This window comes from Herpailurus yagouaroundi, unplaced genomic scaffold (genome assembly GCF_014898765.1).
Source record: "Herpailurus yagouaroundi ecotype Mexico unplaced genomic scaffold, PumYag 195, whole genome shotgun sequence".
In the NCBI taxonomy this organism is placed as follows: Eukaryota; Metazoa; Chordata; class Mammalia; order Carnivora; family Felidae; genus Herpailurus; species Herpailurus yagouaroundi.
Window position 1 is genome coordinate 15422622 of NW_024412426.1, and position 15494 is coordinate 15438115.

The 15494-nt window shown below is 46.7% G+C and overlaps 1 protein-coding gene across 6 annotated transcripts in view; it reads left to right on the forward strand.

The window, feature by feature from the left end:
* The window catches only part of SEC16B (SEC16 homolog B, endoplasmic reticulum export factor), a 55148-nt gene that overhangs the window by 7216 nt on the left and 32438 nt on the right, over positions 1 to 15494 (forward strand). For 2 of the 6 annotated variants that reach the window (XM_040446686.1, XM_040446690.1), the window contains exons 2-7: positions 8438 to 8791; positions 10384 to 10496; positions 11513 to 11603; positions 12347 to 12455; positions 14047 to 14191; positions 15096 to 15247. In XM_040446686.1, the coding sequence (XP_040302620.1) occupies positions 8496 to 8791; positions 10384 to 10496; positions 11513 to 11603; positions 12347 to 12455; positions 14047 to 14191; positions 15096 to 15247 (906 nt within the window). In that variant the 5' untranslated portion in view covers positions 8438 to 8495. Of the gene's footprint in view, positions 1 to 5873; positions 6353 to 6708; positions 7389 to 8437; positions 8792 to 10383; positions 10497 to 11505; positions 11604 to 12346; positions 12456 to 14046; positions 14192 to 15095; positions 15248 to 15494 lie in introns of those variants that run through there. The other 4 variants (XM_040446687.1, XM_040446689.1, XM_040446688.1 and 1 more) reach the window with 4 other exon arrangements.

Sequence of the window (15494 nt, forward strand, 5' to 3'; positions counted from 1 at the left end):
AATCCAGCCATGGAGCTTGGGGGGGCCAAGGGTCTGCGCTGTGAGTGAGGACTTGGCCTGAGTCTCCCTGGCTCGGATACTGCTTCACCTGCAGGGATGGATGCCTCCTAGAGATTCTTTCCAGCTCATCAGTGTGTGTTTGGATGTCTGTTCTTGTTCAGAATGTGTCTCTCAAACGTTTCCAGTAAATGGCAGGGAGCGATCTGGGGGTGCAGGGCATGTGCATGGAAATGTGTGAGCGTGCGTGCATGTGTCTATTTGTCCTACTGCAAGTGTGAAATTTCTTTGGAGTCTCATGCTTCATAGTAAAAAGTAATACAAATGTGAGTTTTATTCCTTGATATTCAATAATACAATATTTGTATTTGCTCAAACTTAAAAATACACTTTATTTTATTAAAACATTTTTTTTAATGTTTATTTATTTTTGAGAGAGAGAGAGACAGCGCGAGCAAGGGAGGTACAGAGAGAGAGAGGGAGACACAGAATCCGAAGCAGCCTTCAGGCTCCGAGCTGTCAGCACAGAGCCAGACGCGGGGCTCGAACCCACGAACTGTGAAATCATGATCTGAGCTGAAGTCGGATGAAACTGACTGAGCCACCCAGGTGCCTCTAAGATATGTTTTAAAATGGCTTATAACTTAAAATTGGTGCTTATCCTGTGGCATCCTGCACCGTCGCTGGGGCTGCAAGTACTGTGCTGCGGTGTGAGAAGCACTGGGCTGTACATTGTTGAAGTTTCTAATTCTGATGATTTTTGCTTTAACTCATTCCTTTTGTCCTATGCAGTATTTGACATCATTTCTCTATTTTCCCCTGATCTCCTGGCTCAATGGGGGGGGGGGGGGCGGGCGCACTGGATTAAGAACCTGTAGATTTCCCAGTGGTAATAGATACTCAATTAATCCCTTACTAATGATTTGTGCATAACAGTTCCTAGGCACTTTACAGCACTTCCAGGAAAATAACATTTATTGAGCATTTACTATACGCCAAACATTTTGTAGGTTTTAATCTCATCAAACCCTTATAATACCTCTGTGAGATAGCTTCTGTTATTATCCCCATCTCACAGATGATGAAAAGGAGACAGAATAACTTGCTGAGTTCACGCAGCCAGGAGGTAGGGGAGCTGGAGCTGAGATTCACTTCCCAGGCAGGCTTGTTATTCTGGGGTCACCGGAATAAGTTGTCCTGCTCCTCTGGGGAATTCGGGTCCTGTTAGCCTTGCTGGCTCGGAGAACACCCTGAGCATAGTACAGCCCTTTCTTCTCGTTAGTGGCTGTGTGAGTCACCTCAGCCTGTTGGCACTTGGTGTGAGGTCAGCAGTCACAGATCCATCTGCCCCCTGGGATTGGGGGCATCAACAAAACTGGGTGGAGGGTTGGAGAGAGGGGAAGGTGGACCACCTCCGCCAGCCCAGGCTCATAGGGAAGAATGGAGTCATTCTTTTTCTTGCGTGATGTACTTCTTGGCTCTTGGCAGCGGAGGTGGATGTAGGGAGGGCCAGTTTGCAGGCAGCCGGGCAGGTGGCATTTAAAGGAGCTCTTGTACACAGTGTTCCTCGCTCCTGTAGGAAATCTGCTTTGTGCCCAAACCTTCACTTTCCTTGTGGTAAGAGCAACAGCAACAGTCCCGGGGTTGGCAGGTGGCTCACGGTGCCCGTGCCAGGCTAATTGTCTCTGGCCCTTGGACCACGCTTTCCTGGCACGCGGCCTTCCTGGTAACTGGAACTGCTGACTGGCACGTGCTGTGCTGAAGGAAGGGGTCAAAGCCTTGGCAGCCAATGACCGGCCGCGGCCACGAGGCCCACATCTCCAAGGCTGGCTCCAGGCGGTAGCTTTGCCGCAGTCAGGGGGCTGCTCTGTGTCCAACCTTCGCCCCTGGACTCATTCTTAGAGTCACAGCCAGGAGATGCCTGCGAGGAGAGCCTCGGCGTCTCAGGTGTTGGGGATGCAGGTGTGGACATTATCCAGTTATTCCCGCTGTTACGAAGAGGGTTTTTTGTTTGTTTTTATTATTGTGATTTAATGTTCTTTTTTTTTTTTTTTTTCCACCTCCCCCTTGGAGCACGTCTCTTAAGCATCTGCAGGGACCTCATTTTAACAAGGCGTGTAGATGATTGGCATCGGTTTCTGTCTCCTTTGTGTCCCACATGCCAGCCCTTTAACCACTCTCTGGTCAGTCCCCTTAACTCACTGCCTCAACGTTCTCTTTTCCTTTTTCTAGAAAGCCTGTCCCAGAGTTTAGTCCTCTATTCAGGAGGTGGAAACTACTGGGTGGAATCTGACGGTTAGACTACTGCTGCCGTCGGTTTAAGGTGTCCACTCATATACAAAGAAACTCTTGACTGAGCTCGTGTCATGTGTCAGGCACCATGCTAGGCACGTGGATTGTCACGTGGAATGGAGCCCAGCTGGTCAGTGTGCCCGTGGAGCTTCAGGTCTAATGACAGCTGCATTTCCAATGCACTTGTTGCTCTGAGCCCATGTCCCTGTTAAAGCCCACTCCCACTTTCCACACTGGCTGACGCAAACCCTCCTAAAGTTTCTCGAGTCTGTTACCAAATCCTCCCTGATCTCCAGCCAATGGAACTTGGCAGTCCGTTCCACAGAGAATTCTCCATATCTGGTGCCTTTATGCACAAGCCTCTCCCCATGTGTGCCCATCTCCACCCCCCATCCCTTTCTCAAGGAAGAGGTGTCCTTCCTCCTAGCAAGTTCACTTTGTGCTCCTATACTCTGGATCCCATATGAGCAGCCTCTTTGGGGATTTATTCCTTTAGAAAGCGTGGTTCCTTTCTCTGTCTCTATGGGAATCAGCATATAACTCTCTTTGGTCTTGTCCACATTACAACAGCTCTTCAGAGCTGAGTGCCCACAGCAGCCCCAGCTTTTGCCCCTTTTCTTCGCATCCAGTCTTCTACATACACTGATTTGACTTTCAGTCTCCTTCTTCTTACTCTCCACTCTCTGTATGAGTGACTTCTGTGTCGAATACCTCACTCCCTTGACCAGAGTTCTACCGAAGTTGGCCGTGTTATGATCATCAAATCCCCTGGTTAAATCCACTGATGCCAAGAACACTTCCGCCTGTTGCCTTTTCCCACATTTCCCTGAAGTTTGGCATTGTCGACCGCTCTCCTACTTTTGAAGCCATCCCCTCCCCTGGCTCCTGAGACACCATCTACCCCTGGCTGTCTGCCTACTGTTCTGACTCTCCTTATTCTTCTTCATGGGCTCCTCTTCTGTATCCAGCTGTGGGGGGTTGGTGTTCCTCAGAGCTCCTTTCTAGGACCTGTCTTCTAATTCTAAGCATTTTTAAGGCAATACTACCCATGCCTATGGCTTCAATCACCATGTCTCCCTCCTCAGACCTCTCTCTTGAGCTCTAGACTCTTAGTGTCTCCTAGTTCTTGACCACTGATTACCTCTGCCCACGGGCCCCTCAGTTAGCAAGTCCGACACTGAAGTCATCATCTCCTTACCAAGCTGGCTCCTCTTCCAAGATTATTATCCCCCCAAAAAAGACAGTGTGGTCCCCTCTCTATGGCCTAGAAACTTGGAATCGTGCTTTACTTCTCTTTCTTCATTTCATATATTCAACAGAGTATCATTTCATGTGGATTCTATTTTATAAATATAAATACATATATATGTATATATGTATATCCATTGTATTTCTCTCCTCTTCTCCATGTTTGGATGTCTACTGCTCCACTGGACTGAAAGCTTCTATAGGGCAGGGATTATATGTTATTTATCTTTATCTCCTATGAATATGACAATGCTGAACATGCAGTGGATGTTTAATAAACATTTGTGTAGTAAATGAATGACTTCTGGAATTTTCTTTCCAGAAGAGAAGACTGAGCACAGTTAACCAAACTTGGACACTGCCCCATTTTAGCGTAACTGTTGCATAGGGGTGCATAATTATTGCTGACATTACAATGACACATTTGGGCATAGCACTGATTAAAAATAATGTTAGTTGATTTTTTTCCTTAAAAATAACATGTTTATTGTAGAAAAGTTAGAAGAGAAAAAGAACATCATCCACAATTCCATTATCCAGACAAACAGTTACTGTTAATCTGTTGACATAGGACCTCTCAGTTTGTTTTCTAAATTTTCACTTTGAGTAAAGAAATTGGGTCAAGCCCGAGGCATGTCTCAGCCACTGAGTTGTCCCGTGCAAGAGTAAGCAGTAATTAAATCATAGTGTACACAGCTTCGTGGCAAATCTGACCTGGATCTAGGTGGGTGTTCACATCCATCAGCACTAATCTGGTGGGTAGAGATTAATAGCATTATTAGCAGTGATGATACTTTTGTTAGATGTCAAACCAGGGTAGTTATTCCTGTGAAAAGCAAGATTTTCATCAGTGGTCTGGCATTTGGAATGGGGAACAGAGACTGGGAAAGGAAATCCACATAAATTAGCAAGCAGCCCGGGCTCCAATTCCAGTGGATAGTAGGAATGAAGAGCAGGAATCAGACATGAGGACAGGACACGTGGGGAAGGGATAATGTGAAATCTGTAGCTGTTCCAGCATGAGGAAGACTACGGGATGATGCAAGGGCATTGCCAAGGACTTGGGGTGTCAGGACTAATTTTAGCCCACCTCCTGGTGGGGACGAGATGCTAATGTACTGTCAAGCTGGACAAATCTGGTTAGAAACCAGGAGGAATTGAGCAGCCAGGTTGAGAGACTTAGTAACTGTAGGTATGTGGGGCTGGTAAAAGCAGGGATTGATAAATCCCAAACCTTTGGAGCGGTGAGATCTATTTCATTCTATGATCTATTTCATTCTATGACCCATATAGCTGTTATATGCCATATGTCGATATAAAATAATTAAAGCTAATTAAAATTAATTTTGGTTGGTGAGTGTTTGAAGAGTTTCATAATAACTCTTGAGATAATTAGAGATGCTTTGGGATGTCACAAAAGGAGCATTTGGAATAACTGGGCTAGATGTTTAAACCAGAGATGTGCAATGAAAGCTAGTAACAGAATGATAATTTTGTAGTTGGAAGAGCACTGAATCAGGAAGGAGGACTTGGGGGCTGTTCTCCGTATGCTGTTAAACTGGCTCTCTGAAATCAACAGCAACCACCTTGCTTTGTAGCATTTGGGAGTTTCTGTGTAAAATTTCCCACCAGGGTGGATTCTAGATTACCAACGGTTTAACTACTGGCTCACACAATTCCTGAATATTTAAGAATCAGCTCTTGGAAGCCTGGTGCAAGGGAACTCCCAACAGACCATTGTAATCCTGACCGAGCGTCCAGTTAGCTTTGTGATCTTGGGTAAATCAGTTCACTTCTCAGGATCTCAGTTTTATTATCAGTGAAGTGAAGTCACTAAAATAACCTCAAGGTCCCTTCCAGAGTTGGCATTCCAGTAATGTAGCTGGTGTTAAAGGTAGGACTATCATCGTGTCATAAGCCAAAAGAGTTACATCAGATTTTCATGAATGCTATTGTGATGTGCTGGAACACATAATTTGATACCTGGGTCTGTGTCATAATCAAACCTCTTCCGCTTCCTGCTGTTAATGTGTATGTCCTTCGCTAGTATTTCTTTTTAGGAGGGTTAAAAATGGCAGTACAGCCAACAGCTCACCAGTGGGAGTAAGAAACCATCACCAGGGTCAGAGAATTCTACACCCAGTTCGTTGGCAGGCCCTAGGAGTCGGCTGAGGGTCTGAGACAAAATCGTATAGTTTAGGGACATTGATTGCCTTATCTGACCATGAGATCCACCCAGGTGGTCTTCCCTAACAACAGGAGAGGTTAACCTGCTCTTGCTTTTTGAAGTCAAGGCCTGTGTCTTTCGTAGTTAAGTGTCTCAAGTCCCTTTTAGAGAGGAAGAAACTGAGACTCCGAGAGGTTGAGCATTAGGACCGACAGTTGCAGTGTCATGAGTCATTGCCCCAAAGGTGGTGCTCTTCTCACAGGCCAGGCGGCCTCAGGCTTTCTGGATTTCCTCTCCCTGCTTTTTCGGTTCCTTGTTTGCTCTGGGATTTGGATGTAAGTCAGTCTGGCTCAGCCCATGACCAGGCAAACAGAAGCACCAGCCTCCGACAGGGTTCCGAGCAAATACGCCAAGTCAGGCCTGTCCCAGGCTGGGGTATCTGGGCTGTACTTTGCCCTAGTGAATCAGCTCCATGGAGGCCAGGTGGTTGCAACAGATAACTGACTGGCTGTAGGTCTGAAGGCCAGGTAAGTCTTGGTAGATGTGGCGCCTGGACTTTGACATTCTCCAAGAGGAGAGAGACACTTGCGGGCCTGGAGAGAGCTGAAGGAAGCCACGCTGACGGAAGGTGGGAAGCCGTCTGAGCAGGTGTGTGGGGATGCTCGTTCCCTTGCTTTCTTTCTCTTGGCTCAGCTGTACTGTCAGAATGGGAAAGTCAATATCACCCTTGCTGGGGCCAGGAGGGTCACTTATGTGAATGTGGAAGTGTGGCTTGTCACTGGAGATGTGATGCCTTCACTTTGAGAATCTTGGGTGCCTTTCATTTGAAGTCCTTTGTTTTTTTTTTAATGTTTATTTTATTTTTGAGAAGGAGAGAGCGTGAGCAGGGGAGGGGCAGAAAGAGAGGGAGGGAGACATAGAATCCGAAGCAGGCTCCAGGCTCTGAGCTGTCAGCACAGAGCCTGACGCGGGGTTCGAACCCACGAACTGTGAGATCATGACCTGAGTCAAAGTCAGATGCCCAACTGACTGGGCCACCCAGGCGCCCCTCATTTGGTGTCCATAATTATAACCTGAGGTCTAACCTATGGGAGTTGATATCTCAATAATAGAATGATGTGATTTCAGTGAAGAGATTGGGTTTTGTGCCTTCGTGGTTGGAGAAGGGCTGTCTAGTGAAAATATCTGGGGACAAGACAGGCAAAAGAGGCTTTCCTCTTGTTGAGTTTACTTGTGTCCAAATAGTATTGAGTTCTATAAACCTTCAGGGAGGACCCAGGTGCCCTTTCACTGTGTTGGGGCCCTTGGATTTTGCTGGGATTTTTTGGAAAAAGCTTTCATTGCACCTGACTGTTTTCAAGGGAGGGGGCTGACACTTTAGGAAGGAAGGTGGGAGTTTTTCTGAGCTGTGATAGATCTGAGGTGGAAGGCACTTCTGTGCCTTGCTCTTCTGGTATGTTCTGCTTACAGCTCTTGGCTCAGAGCTGTGGACCCTGGCTCCATGGCATTCAAGCAGAGTGATATCTTGATTTCAACATATACCCTTTGACCTTTTGTTCCGATATGATTTTTTTTTTTTATATTAGGCTGGGAGTTTCAGGAGTGGGAGCAAATTAACCATATTTGATCAAAGTCTTTCAACCTAAAACAGTTCCCAGGAGAGAAAAAATGAGGTCTGATTGAGGTAATATATCCTCCTGCCATACGAGAATCCCCAAGTCACCAGTAAGGGCTGACACGTGCTTTCTCTTTGGAGGCAGCTGGATACAGGTTCTTCTCCGTGACACGGGGTGGAGGAACTTGGAAGGCAGTATGTCTTCAGAGCTATTTCTCATTTTGAAGGATAAGTTGGGAAAATTAGTTTGATGCTAGGAGACCTCCAGATTTAAAAGTCTCCAGCCAGGAAGATCACTGAGACATGGCTTTCTGGCTTGCCATGAAAGCAATCCCCAACTTGTCTCCCTGAGAGGAAGGGCAGGCAGGGCCATATCATAGGGCCCAGTTCTTCTAAGAGGTTAATTTAAGGATTCAGAAAAGATGTCTCTTGAGATCCATTTAAGCTTCTTTTTGTTTAGGAAATGTCTGCATCCATTCATACTGCCCTAATGTTATCTCTGATATCAAACACTAGCTACTTGTTTCATTGAACAATTACTATATACGAGGCAGTGTGTTGGGTACTTTTCATAAGTTGTCACTGACTCTGACAGTAACCCTGCAAATGAGTCGTTATGGTCCCCATTCCATTTCTCAAGGAAACTGAAGCTTGAAAAAAATGAACTAGCTAATAGGTGGCAGAGTTAGGATTTAAACTCTGGCCTGTCTCCATGCGCACTCATTTCTCTGATAGCAGGGGACCTCCACGGTAATTGTTGAATGAATAATTGCTGGTGGGGATAAATGAACAAACATGTATTTAGTTGGGATACTTTGATGATGTTTTGGAGCTTTATCTATGACTGTTCTCTGTCTCTCCTGCCTCCTACACCCCTTGTTGCTCCAAATATTCTTTTTAATTTTTAAAGCAACATCAGTATAATTGTCTAGCCTGTTATTTCTTTCATGTGTCTGCTTGAGATTTTCCCCCAGATATCTCTATATCACTGCCCAGGTGTTTTGTTTCAGATAAAAGATTTTGAGGACTGTAGATGCTTTATTCAGAAAACCTAATCAATCGTCATGTTTGGATATAAGCCTAAAATGATGATTTTTTTTTTTTTTTTTGGTCTGCAGGAACAGAAAATAATTACATAACTGAATAAAAACACGAGGGAAATTCTGAGGGTCAAGGATGGAATTTTGGGCTCCTCAGTGGCCACCTCAGCCATGGGGGAGGTCCACAGCACCATCAAAGGATCCAGACCGAGGGCTTCAGAGAGATGGAACCCATCGGCCCGTTCCTCGCTCTTGGTACAATGGAGAGAGGTACCATCAGTGGCAAGACAAACACGGGAGCCCCCAGCCGCAGCAGGACCCCAGGACAGACCACCAGCAGCCCCATTATGCATCCAGGCCTGGGGAAAGGCGTCAGCCTGTTTTGGGAGTTGACTATTATGAAGGTGGTTATCCCCGTCAGTTGTATTCAAGGTATGGCTCTCACGCTTGGAGTTCACCCAGCTCTCCTACGTGCTTCTCAGTAGATCGTTCTCTTCCTTCTTCCTTTTCCTTTTACTCTTCCTCTTTTTCTTCTTTTTCCTTCTCCACCCTGTTACATTGACTTCGCCAAACACTTTCCCCTCCCAAATTGGATTTAGGTAACTGGAAATAGTACTTCCCTCCTTTTTGTTCTCTGGTGGGGCTTCTTAAAGAGGCAATCACAGCGTGACTGGGTGTTGGGGCCAGGGCGGAAAGTAGAAAGAATGGTGGATCCAAGATAGGAGATGAGACCCTTTGACTTGGGGACGGCAAAAGGCAATATTGGTAGATTATGGAAAGTTTGTCTTAGAGTTCCTTGTAAAAACTTCTCAGTGTTGTTTGCACTGACACCACCAGCACCAAGAAGAGACTCAGTGCCTAGAGCAGTACTCAGGGTGTGACTGGCATACAGAAAAAATATCCATGGGATGAGTAAATGGGAACATTTAAAAAAAAATGAAATTGACCTGAGAGAAAGCACGTACAAGCTTGTAGTCTCCAAGTTCAGAATGAAGAGGTCCCCGTGAGGTAATGCTAGGAGATTCTGGAATTCCTGTTCGTGAATCCTGATTGATAACATAGGATTTAATATTTTATGGAATATTGGAAGTCATGTATGTTTTACTTCAGCTTTTCCTGGTGGAGTGGTATTTACCTGCCTACAGATTTCGGGTTGAAATTATGACGATTACTGTAAGCCTTTGCTCCATGAAATACTAAAGAATTATTAGTTAATAAAAAGACTAACAATGTGACATTCTTTCCTCAATCTGTTTTGTATTGTTGACTTCTCAAAGAAGGTATGTTGAGGACAGAGGCAATGGAAGCAGTCAGATTTAAGAGAGTCCAATGTGACTTCTTCATCTCATTTCCATCTGTAATATGCATGGGACTTACAATGGCGTGTTGGGTACCTACACAGTCATCCCAGGAAAGGATATTCTTTTTTTTTTTTTTAGAGCATATTTATTTATTTTGAGAGAGAGAGAGAAAGAGACAGAGACAGATATATAGAGGGACACAGAGAGAGAGAGAACACATGGGGGAGGGGTGGAGAGAGAGAGGGAGAGAGAGAGAATCCCAAGCAGGCTCCGCACTGACAGCACAGAGCCTGACATGGGGCTCGAACTCAGGAACCGAGGTTGTGACCCAAGCAAAAATCAAGACTCAGAGGCTTAACTGACTGAGCCACCCAGGTGCCCCAGGAAGGGGTATTCTAAGATAATTTCAGGGCAAGATGTTATGTTTTCTAAAATAACATCATGTACTGTTGGATGTATGTATTTGAGGAGCAGGGGAAATCAAAGAGAATGAGACACTTGATTTTGCTCTAAAAATCCCAGCCTTGTTCTGAAATAAAGGCCCTCCTCCTGCTGATTCTGGATCTTCTGTTTATAGGATCTAGAATTAACTGCAATTTTAAAGCGGGTTCTAGACTGAGGTCACAGATTTGTCCTCTGAAGTTATTTAGTTTGTCAAGTCCTCCATTGGTTTCTCTTTTTACCACACTCATCCTTGAATGACTGACCTTTGTGATATTTTAGGCCAGGCATTGAGGATCCGTATCAGAGCTATCATTCTCCAACCCTGAGGGAAGAATATGCTTATGGAGATTATTACTACCACAGACCCCCGCAGCAGCTACAGGAAGAAAGAGGTATGGAATAATCTCCGAAGAGCCTTTGGGGTGGTGTAGCTGCTCTGGTAGACAGGGCGTGCTCAGAGCCTCGTCTTGGCCATCCTACTTGGCTGAGGTAGAACCCCTGTCCTCACCCACTTCTTCCTTGGCCAGATGAGGCCACAGCAAAGACACTACTGCTAGATGTCTTGAGGGGAAGAGACAGAAAGGAGTCATTTTCCTTTGTATGTGTCAGTGATAGCCCTGAAACTATCATTATGTTGCCAGTATTATGGCTAGTTCGTACTTCGTCCGCATTTTTTCCTCCACTCCTCGTTACAGCCAAGATTACAGTCTCTGACCAAGTAACAGTGAAGTCAGTTCTTTTTTTTTTTTTTTTTTAATTTTTCTTTTTCAACGTTTATTTATTTTTGGGACAGAGAGAGACAGAGCATGAACGGGCGAGGGGCAGAGAGAGAGGGAGACACAGAATCGGAAACAGGCTCCAGGCTCTGAGCCATCAGCCCAGAGCCCGACGCGGGGCTCGAACTCATGGACCGTGAGATCGTGACCTGGTTGAAGTCGGACGCTTAACCGACTGCGCCACCCAGGCGCCCCATGAAGTCAGCTCTTAACAATGAAGTTGTCAAGTGTGTGGCTGGGCTGGGATGAGTCTGACCGTCATTTACCTTGAGGGTGGCAGATATGCACCCACAGGAATTTATACCCTGCCAATACTGAGGCTTTAGGTATGTGTCGATGGCAGCTTCTGGCCTGCCTGCAAAGAGAAATCTGTTTCAAAACTGAAAATGCACACACATGATCCCCACGATGAGACAATTGTATGGAGCCAAGGTGGTTGATTCAGGAAGGACTGAGGAGCGTTCTGTTGACTCCCATTGTTGGCGCTCACGTCTCAATTTTATTCAATCTGGCAAACATGTTTTTATATCTCTGGTGCTCCGGTGACTCAGCCTCACAGCTCGCTGCTGTCTTCCTAAACTTTTAGGAATGGGAAATGACCTGTCTTGATCTTGTTTTCTCTGAGGGTGCAGTGCCAAGGCGAGAGAGTCCTTATATGTGGCAGGACGATCACCGAGATCAAAAGTACCTCAGTGAGCATCATCACGAAAACCAGAATAGTCTGTAAGTGTGAAAGGAGAGGCCAGCTCAACACGATCCAGCCAAACTCACACTGTGTTAGGCAAGTCTATGGAATCGGGTGCTCGTCTCTGTCTCCAGAACCCCCGTCTGCTCCTACTCTGGCCACGGGGTTGTGGGAGTAGCCCAGGGTGGCCCAGGCCAGCTGTCAGTGGAGTCTTAATTCTGAGAGGCAGCTCCCAAACTTGGGGTCAGCTGAGTCCTGTGAGGTTACTTGAGGTCCACCCTACACGAGAGCCTGGATTCCTTATTGGCCTCAGAACAGATGCGGCTTGGCTGAAGTTTGCAGAATCGGGTCCTGCCCGAGGCTGGGCTGTCTCTCCTCTGCCCACTCCTGTGCGCAGAGAATGGAATGGTCCCTGGGAAGCAGTGAGCAGAGAGGAGCATTTTACACAAACACCTGTTCTGGTGTCCTTCGGCCTGGTGCCTTGACCGTGTCTGACCAACTCACCAACCCAGCTGCTCTGCTTTGAGTCATTGCAGGGTGTCAGGCTGCAGAGACCAGCCTTTCTCCACAGCGTTTGGGTTACTTCCAGTAACTGCCCTGTGGAACCCAGGAGCTCCCGTTTCTCTGGAATTGATAGATTGGGGTGGCCGAGGGAGGACAATGCTCTTCCCTATGGCACACAGGCCACCTGACACTGCCCACGCTGTGAAGCAGAAGTCTGCAGCTCACTGTGGCTGGCTTGCCCAGGACCCCCCTCACCTGCTCCTGTGATTTTCTGTAGATCCAAGAGTCGGAACTCTCATAAAGACAGTCCTGCTTCTAACACTAGGCCGGAGAGGCCTGGGGACCTGTTTCCGGAGAGTCTGCTAACAGGAACCCAGAAGAATGAGGTATTCTGAAGGGACACGGGGGCTGGTGGACTGTGACAGTGCATCATAGCAGACAATGAAATAGGGGCAGGGCAGGGCCCTTGGGAGTGGGGGTGGCCAGTGGCCAGAGGTCTGAGCGGTGACATCGTCCCCTCTCTATGGAGCCTCCACTCATACCTCCTCCTTTCCTTGCCTTCCTGGGGCCCTGATCTGACCCTTTGGCGTGTGTGTGTGTGTGTGTGTGTGTGTGTGTGTGTGTGTGTGGCTGGATCAGGAAATGTCACCCAGGTCACTCTGAGGTGCTGGCAAAGAGGAGAGGCTGCCACCGGTACCCCAGTGGACTGGCAATTTGGTTTACCCAGCAAGTGGGGAGTTGCTAGACTCTCCGAATTCCGGTCTGAAAAGCAGAGCTTGAAACCTCTCTTGACTCTTCCAGTGCTCGCTTCTGATATCTTACTGCCTATACCAGCTGGGCCACTCAGTGGCGTTCTTATATATTTTAAAAATAAACTTTTAATTTTAGAATAATTTTAGATTTTTTTTTTTAATGTTTATTTATTTTTGAGACAGAGAGAGACAGAGCATGAACAGGGGAGGGCCAGAGAGAGAGGGAGACACAGAATCGGAAACAGGCTCCAGGCTCTGAGCTGTCAGCAGAGAGCCCGACGCGGGGCTCGAACTCACGGACCGTGAGATCATGACCTGAGCCAAAGTCAGACGCTTAACCGACTGAGCCACCCAGGCACCCCAGAATAATTTTAGATTTTTGGAAAAGTTGCAAAGATACTGTAGAGACAAGCTATTGATTTTTGACAGTCCTATATCAATTTTGTTTCCACGATTAGATATGTATGATTTTTGAGAACATTTTCTCCTGTATACCTAAGGCTTAACAGTGCAGGGTACAGACTATGTGATATATGCCCATGGTATCATCAGAGAGCCTAAATCATTTGTCCAAGGTCACAGCAGGTAGGTATCGATAAAACTGGGATTTGAAGATTTATTTTTTAATTTTTTTTAATTTTTAATTTTTTTTTAAGAATTTTTTTAACGTTTATTTATTTTCGAGACAGAGAGAGACAGAGCATGAACGGGGGAGGGTCAGAGACAGAGGGAGACACAGAATCTGAAACAGGCTCCAGGCTCTGAGCAGTCAGCACAGAGCCCGACGCGGGGCTCGAACTCACGGACTGCGAGATCTTGACCTGAGCCGAAGTCGGACGCTTAACCGACCGAGCCACCCAGGCACCCCTATTTTTTTATTTTTAAGTAATCTCGACACGTGCAGAGTGCGGCTTGACCTCACAACCCCAAGATCAGGAGTCTTATGCTCTACCAACTGAACCAGCCAGGCATCGCGACAAAACTGAGATTTGAATTCAGGTCCCGTGGCCTCAGAGCCTACACTCTTCCCACTAGGCCTTAATTCATTTTTTTTCGCCAACACCTGTCAATTAAATGATCACTTTTTTTCCTTTCAACACATCCACATGTGGTGTATTTATTTGAAAGTTTCAGTTTTGTTGCTTTGAAGGAACACTCGAGAGGACCATTTCTCTGAAAGTGCTTCTGATCCTTCCTGTGTGTTTTTATTATCTTTAACTTCCAGCCATCACTGGCCAATGAGTCCAGCCTTCTCCGGCAGCATGAGTCTGGTCTCAGCTCTAGCGCCTACGAACTCAGTCAGTACATGGGAGCTGACTCGGAGCCCTATGATCCCGTGGCGTCGGCAGCTTGGAGTCCAATTCAGGCTGGTGGGTACTGCAATGATCTAAGCAACTGGTTGAGTCTTGTGAGAAGAGGGCTGGATGACAACCTCTTGGAAAGTCACCCTTCCCCTGCACTTCCAAGAGTGGACTGCGGCTGCCCCGTTTACTTGTGTAGCTTCTCCTGGGCAGAGAGGCCACTGTGGCTCCATTTCTCACCTTTTTTCTTGTACTGGAGATTGCATCATAGCTGATTCTTGGAAGGGAACCCGGCTCGTAGGCGTCAGGATCAGGCTGGGAGGGGAGGCGCCCAGATGTACTTTTGTATAACAGGTGAAGAAAGCGAAGGCAAGAGTCAGTTTGGTAAAGCAAGGGCAGGCCACAAAGCATAGTTGCTTTGTCTGGATGTAGGATACATGTCATGAGTATTCGACTCTGAGAGCCAGAGTCCCCAGCATCTCGCCATCGCTGGGAGTCTGGGCCTAGTGTTTTGCCATTTGGACCAAACCAGCAGATTCTCACATTATATTCTGCCATATTCTTAGAGGCTTAAATCTGACTTGTAGCATGGGCTGCTTCTTCCTCTTCTTCTTCTTCTTCTTCTTTTTTAAGTAAATGTTTATTCATTTTTGAAAGAGAGAGTGTGAGTAGGGAGGGGCAGAGAGAGAAAGAGAGAGAGAGGGAGACAGAGGATCCAAAGCAGGCTCTGTGCTGACAGCAGACAGCTTTATGCAGGGCTTGAACTCATGACCTATGAGATCATAGGTCTGAAGTCGGACCGACTGAGCCACCCAGATGCCCCCGCCTGGGCTTCTTCTAATTATGTCACCTGCCCTGAGTCTTATCCTGGCCCAGGTGGAATTTGGAGAGAAATATGTCGGTGGTGTACTTCTAAAGTAAAGAAAAGCAGCGGCAGTAATGCTAACAGTGTCCACCTGTGTCTGTCGGTCAGAGGCTGTCTCAGCAGCTGGTCCCAAGGCACCCATGAAGTTCTACATCTCTCATGTGCCTGTGAGCTTTGGGCCAGGAGGTCAGCTGGTGCGCGTGGGTCCCAGCTCTCCCAGTGATGGACAGACGGCCCTTGTTGAACTGCACAGCATGGAGGTAAACGAGATTCTGTGTCCCGGAAAGCTGGCATTCTGACTTCTGCTTTCCCTGACCTGAGTCTGGACATCTCCAGGAATGGGCTGCCCTTGTGGGGAACTGAATCAGGCATTCCGTGGTTTGGGGTATGTTTTGTGAAAGAAAGGTAGGGATCTTCTCTCAAAGGAGTGATGCTAGATTTGTGTTTTTCCTGAGATGCTATTGGCTCATTTTCGACAACTGGAGAACTCACTTTTGTCCTCCTGTG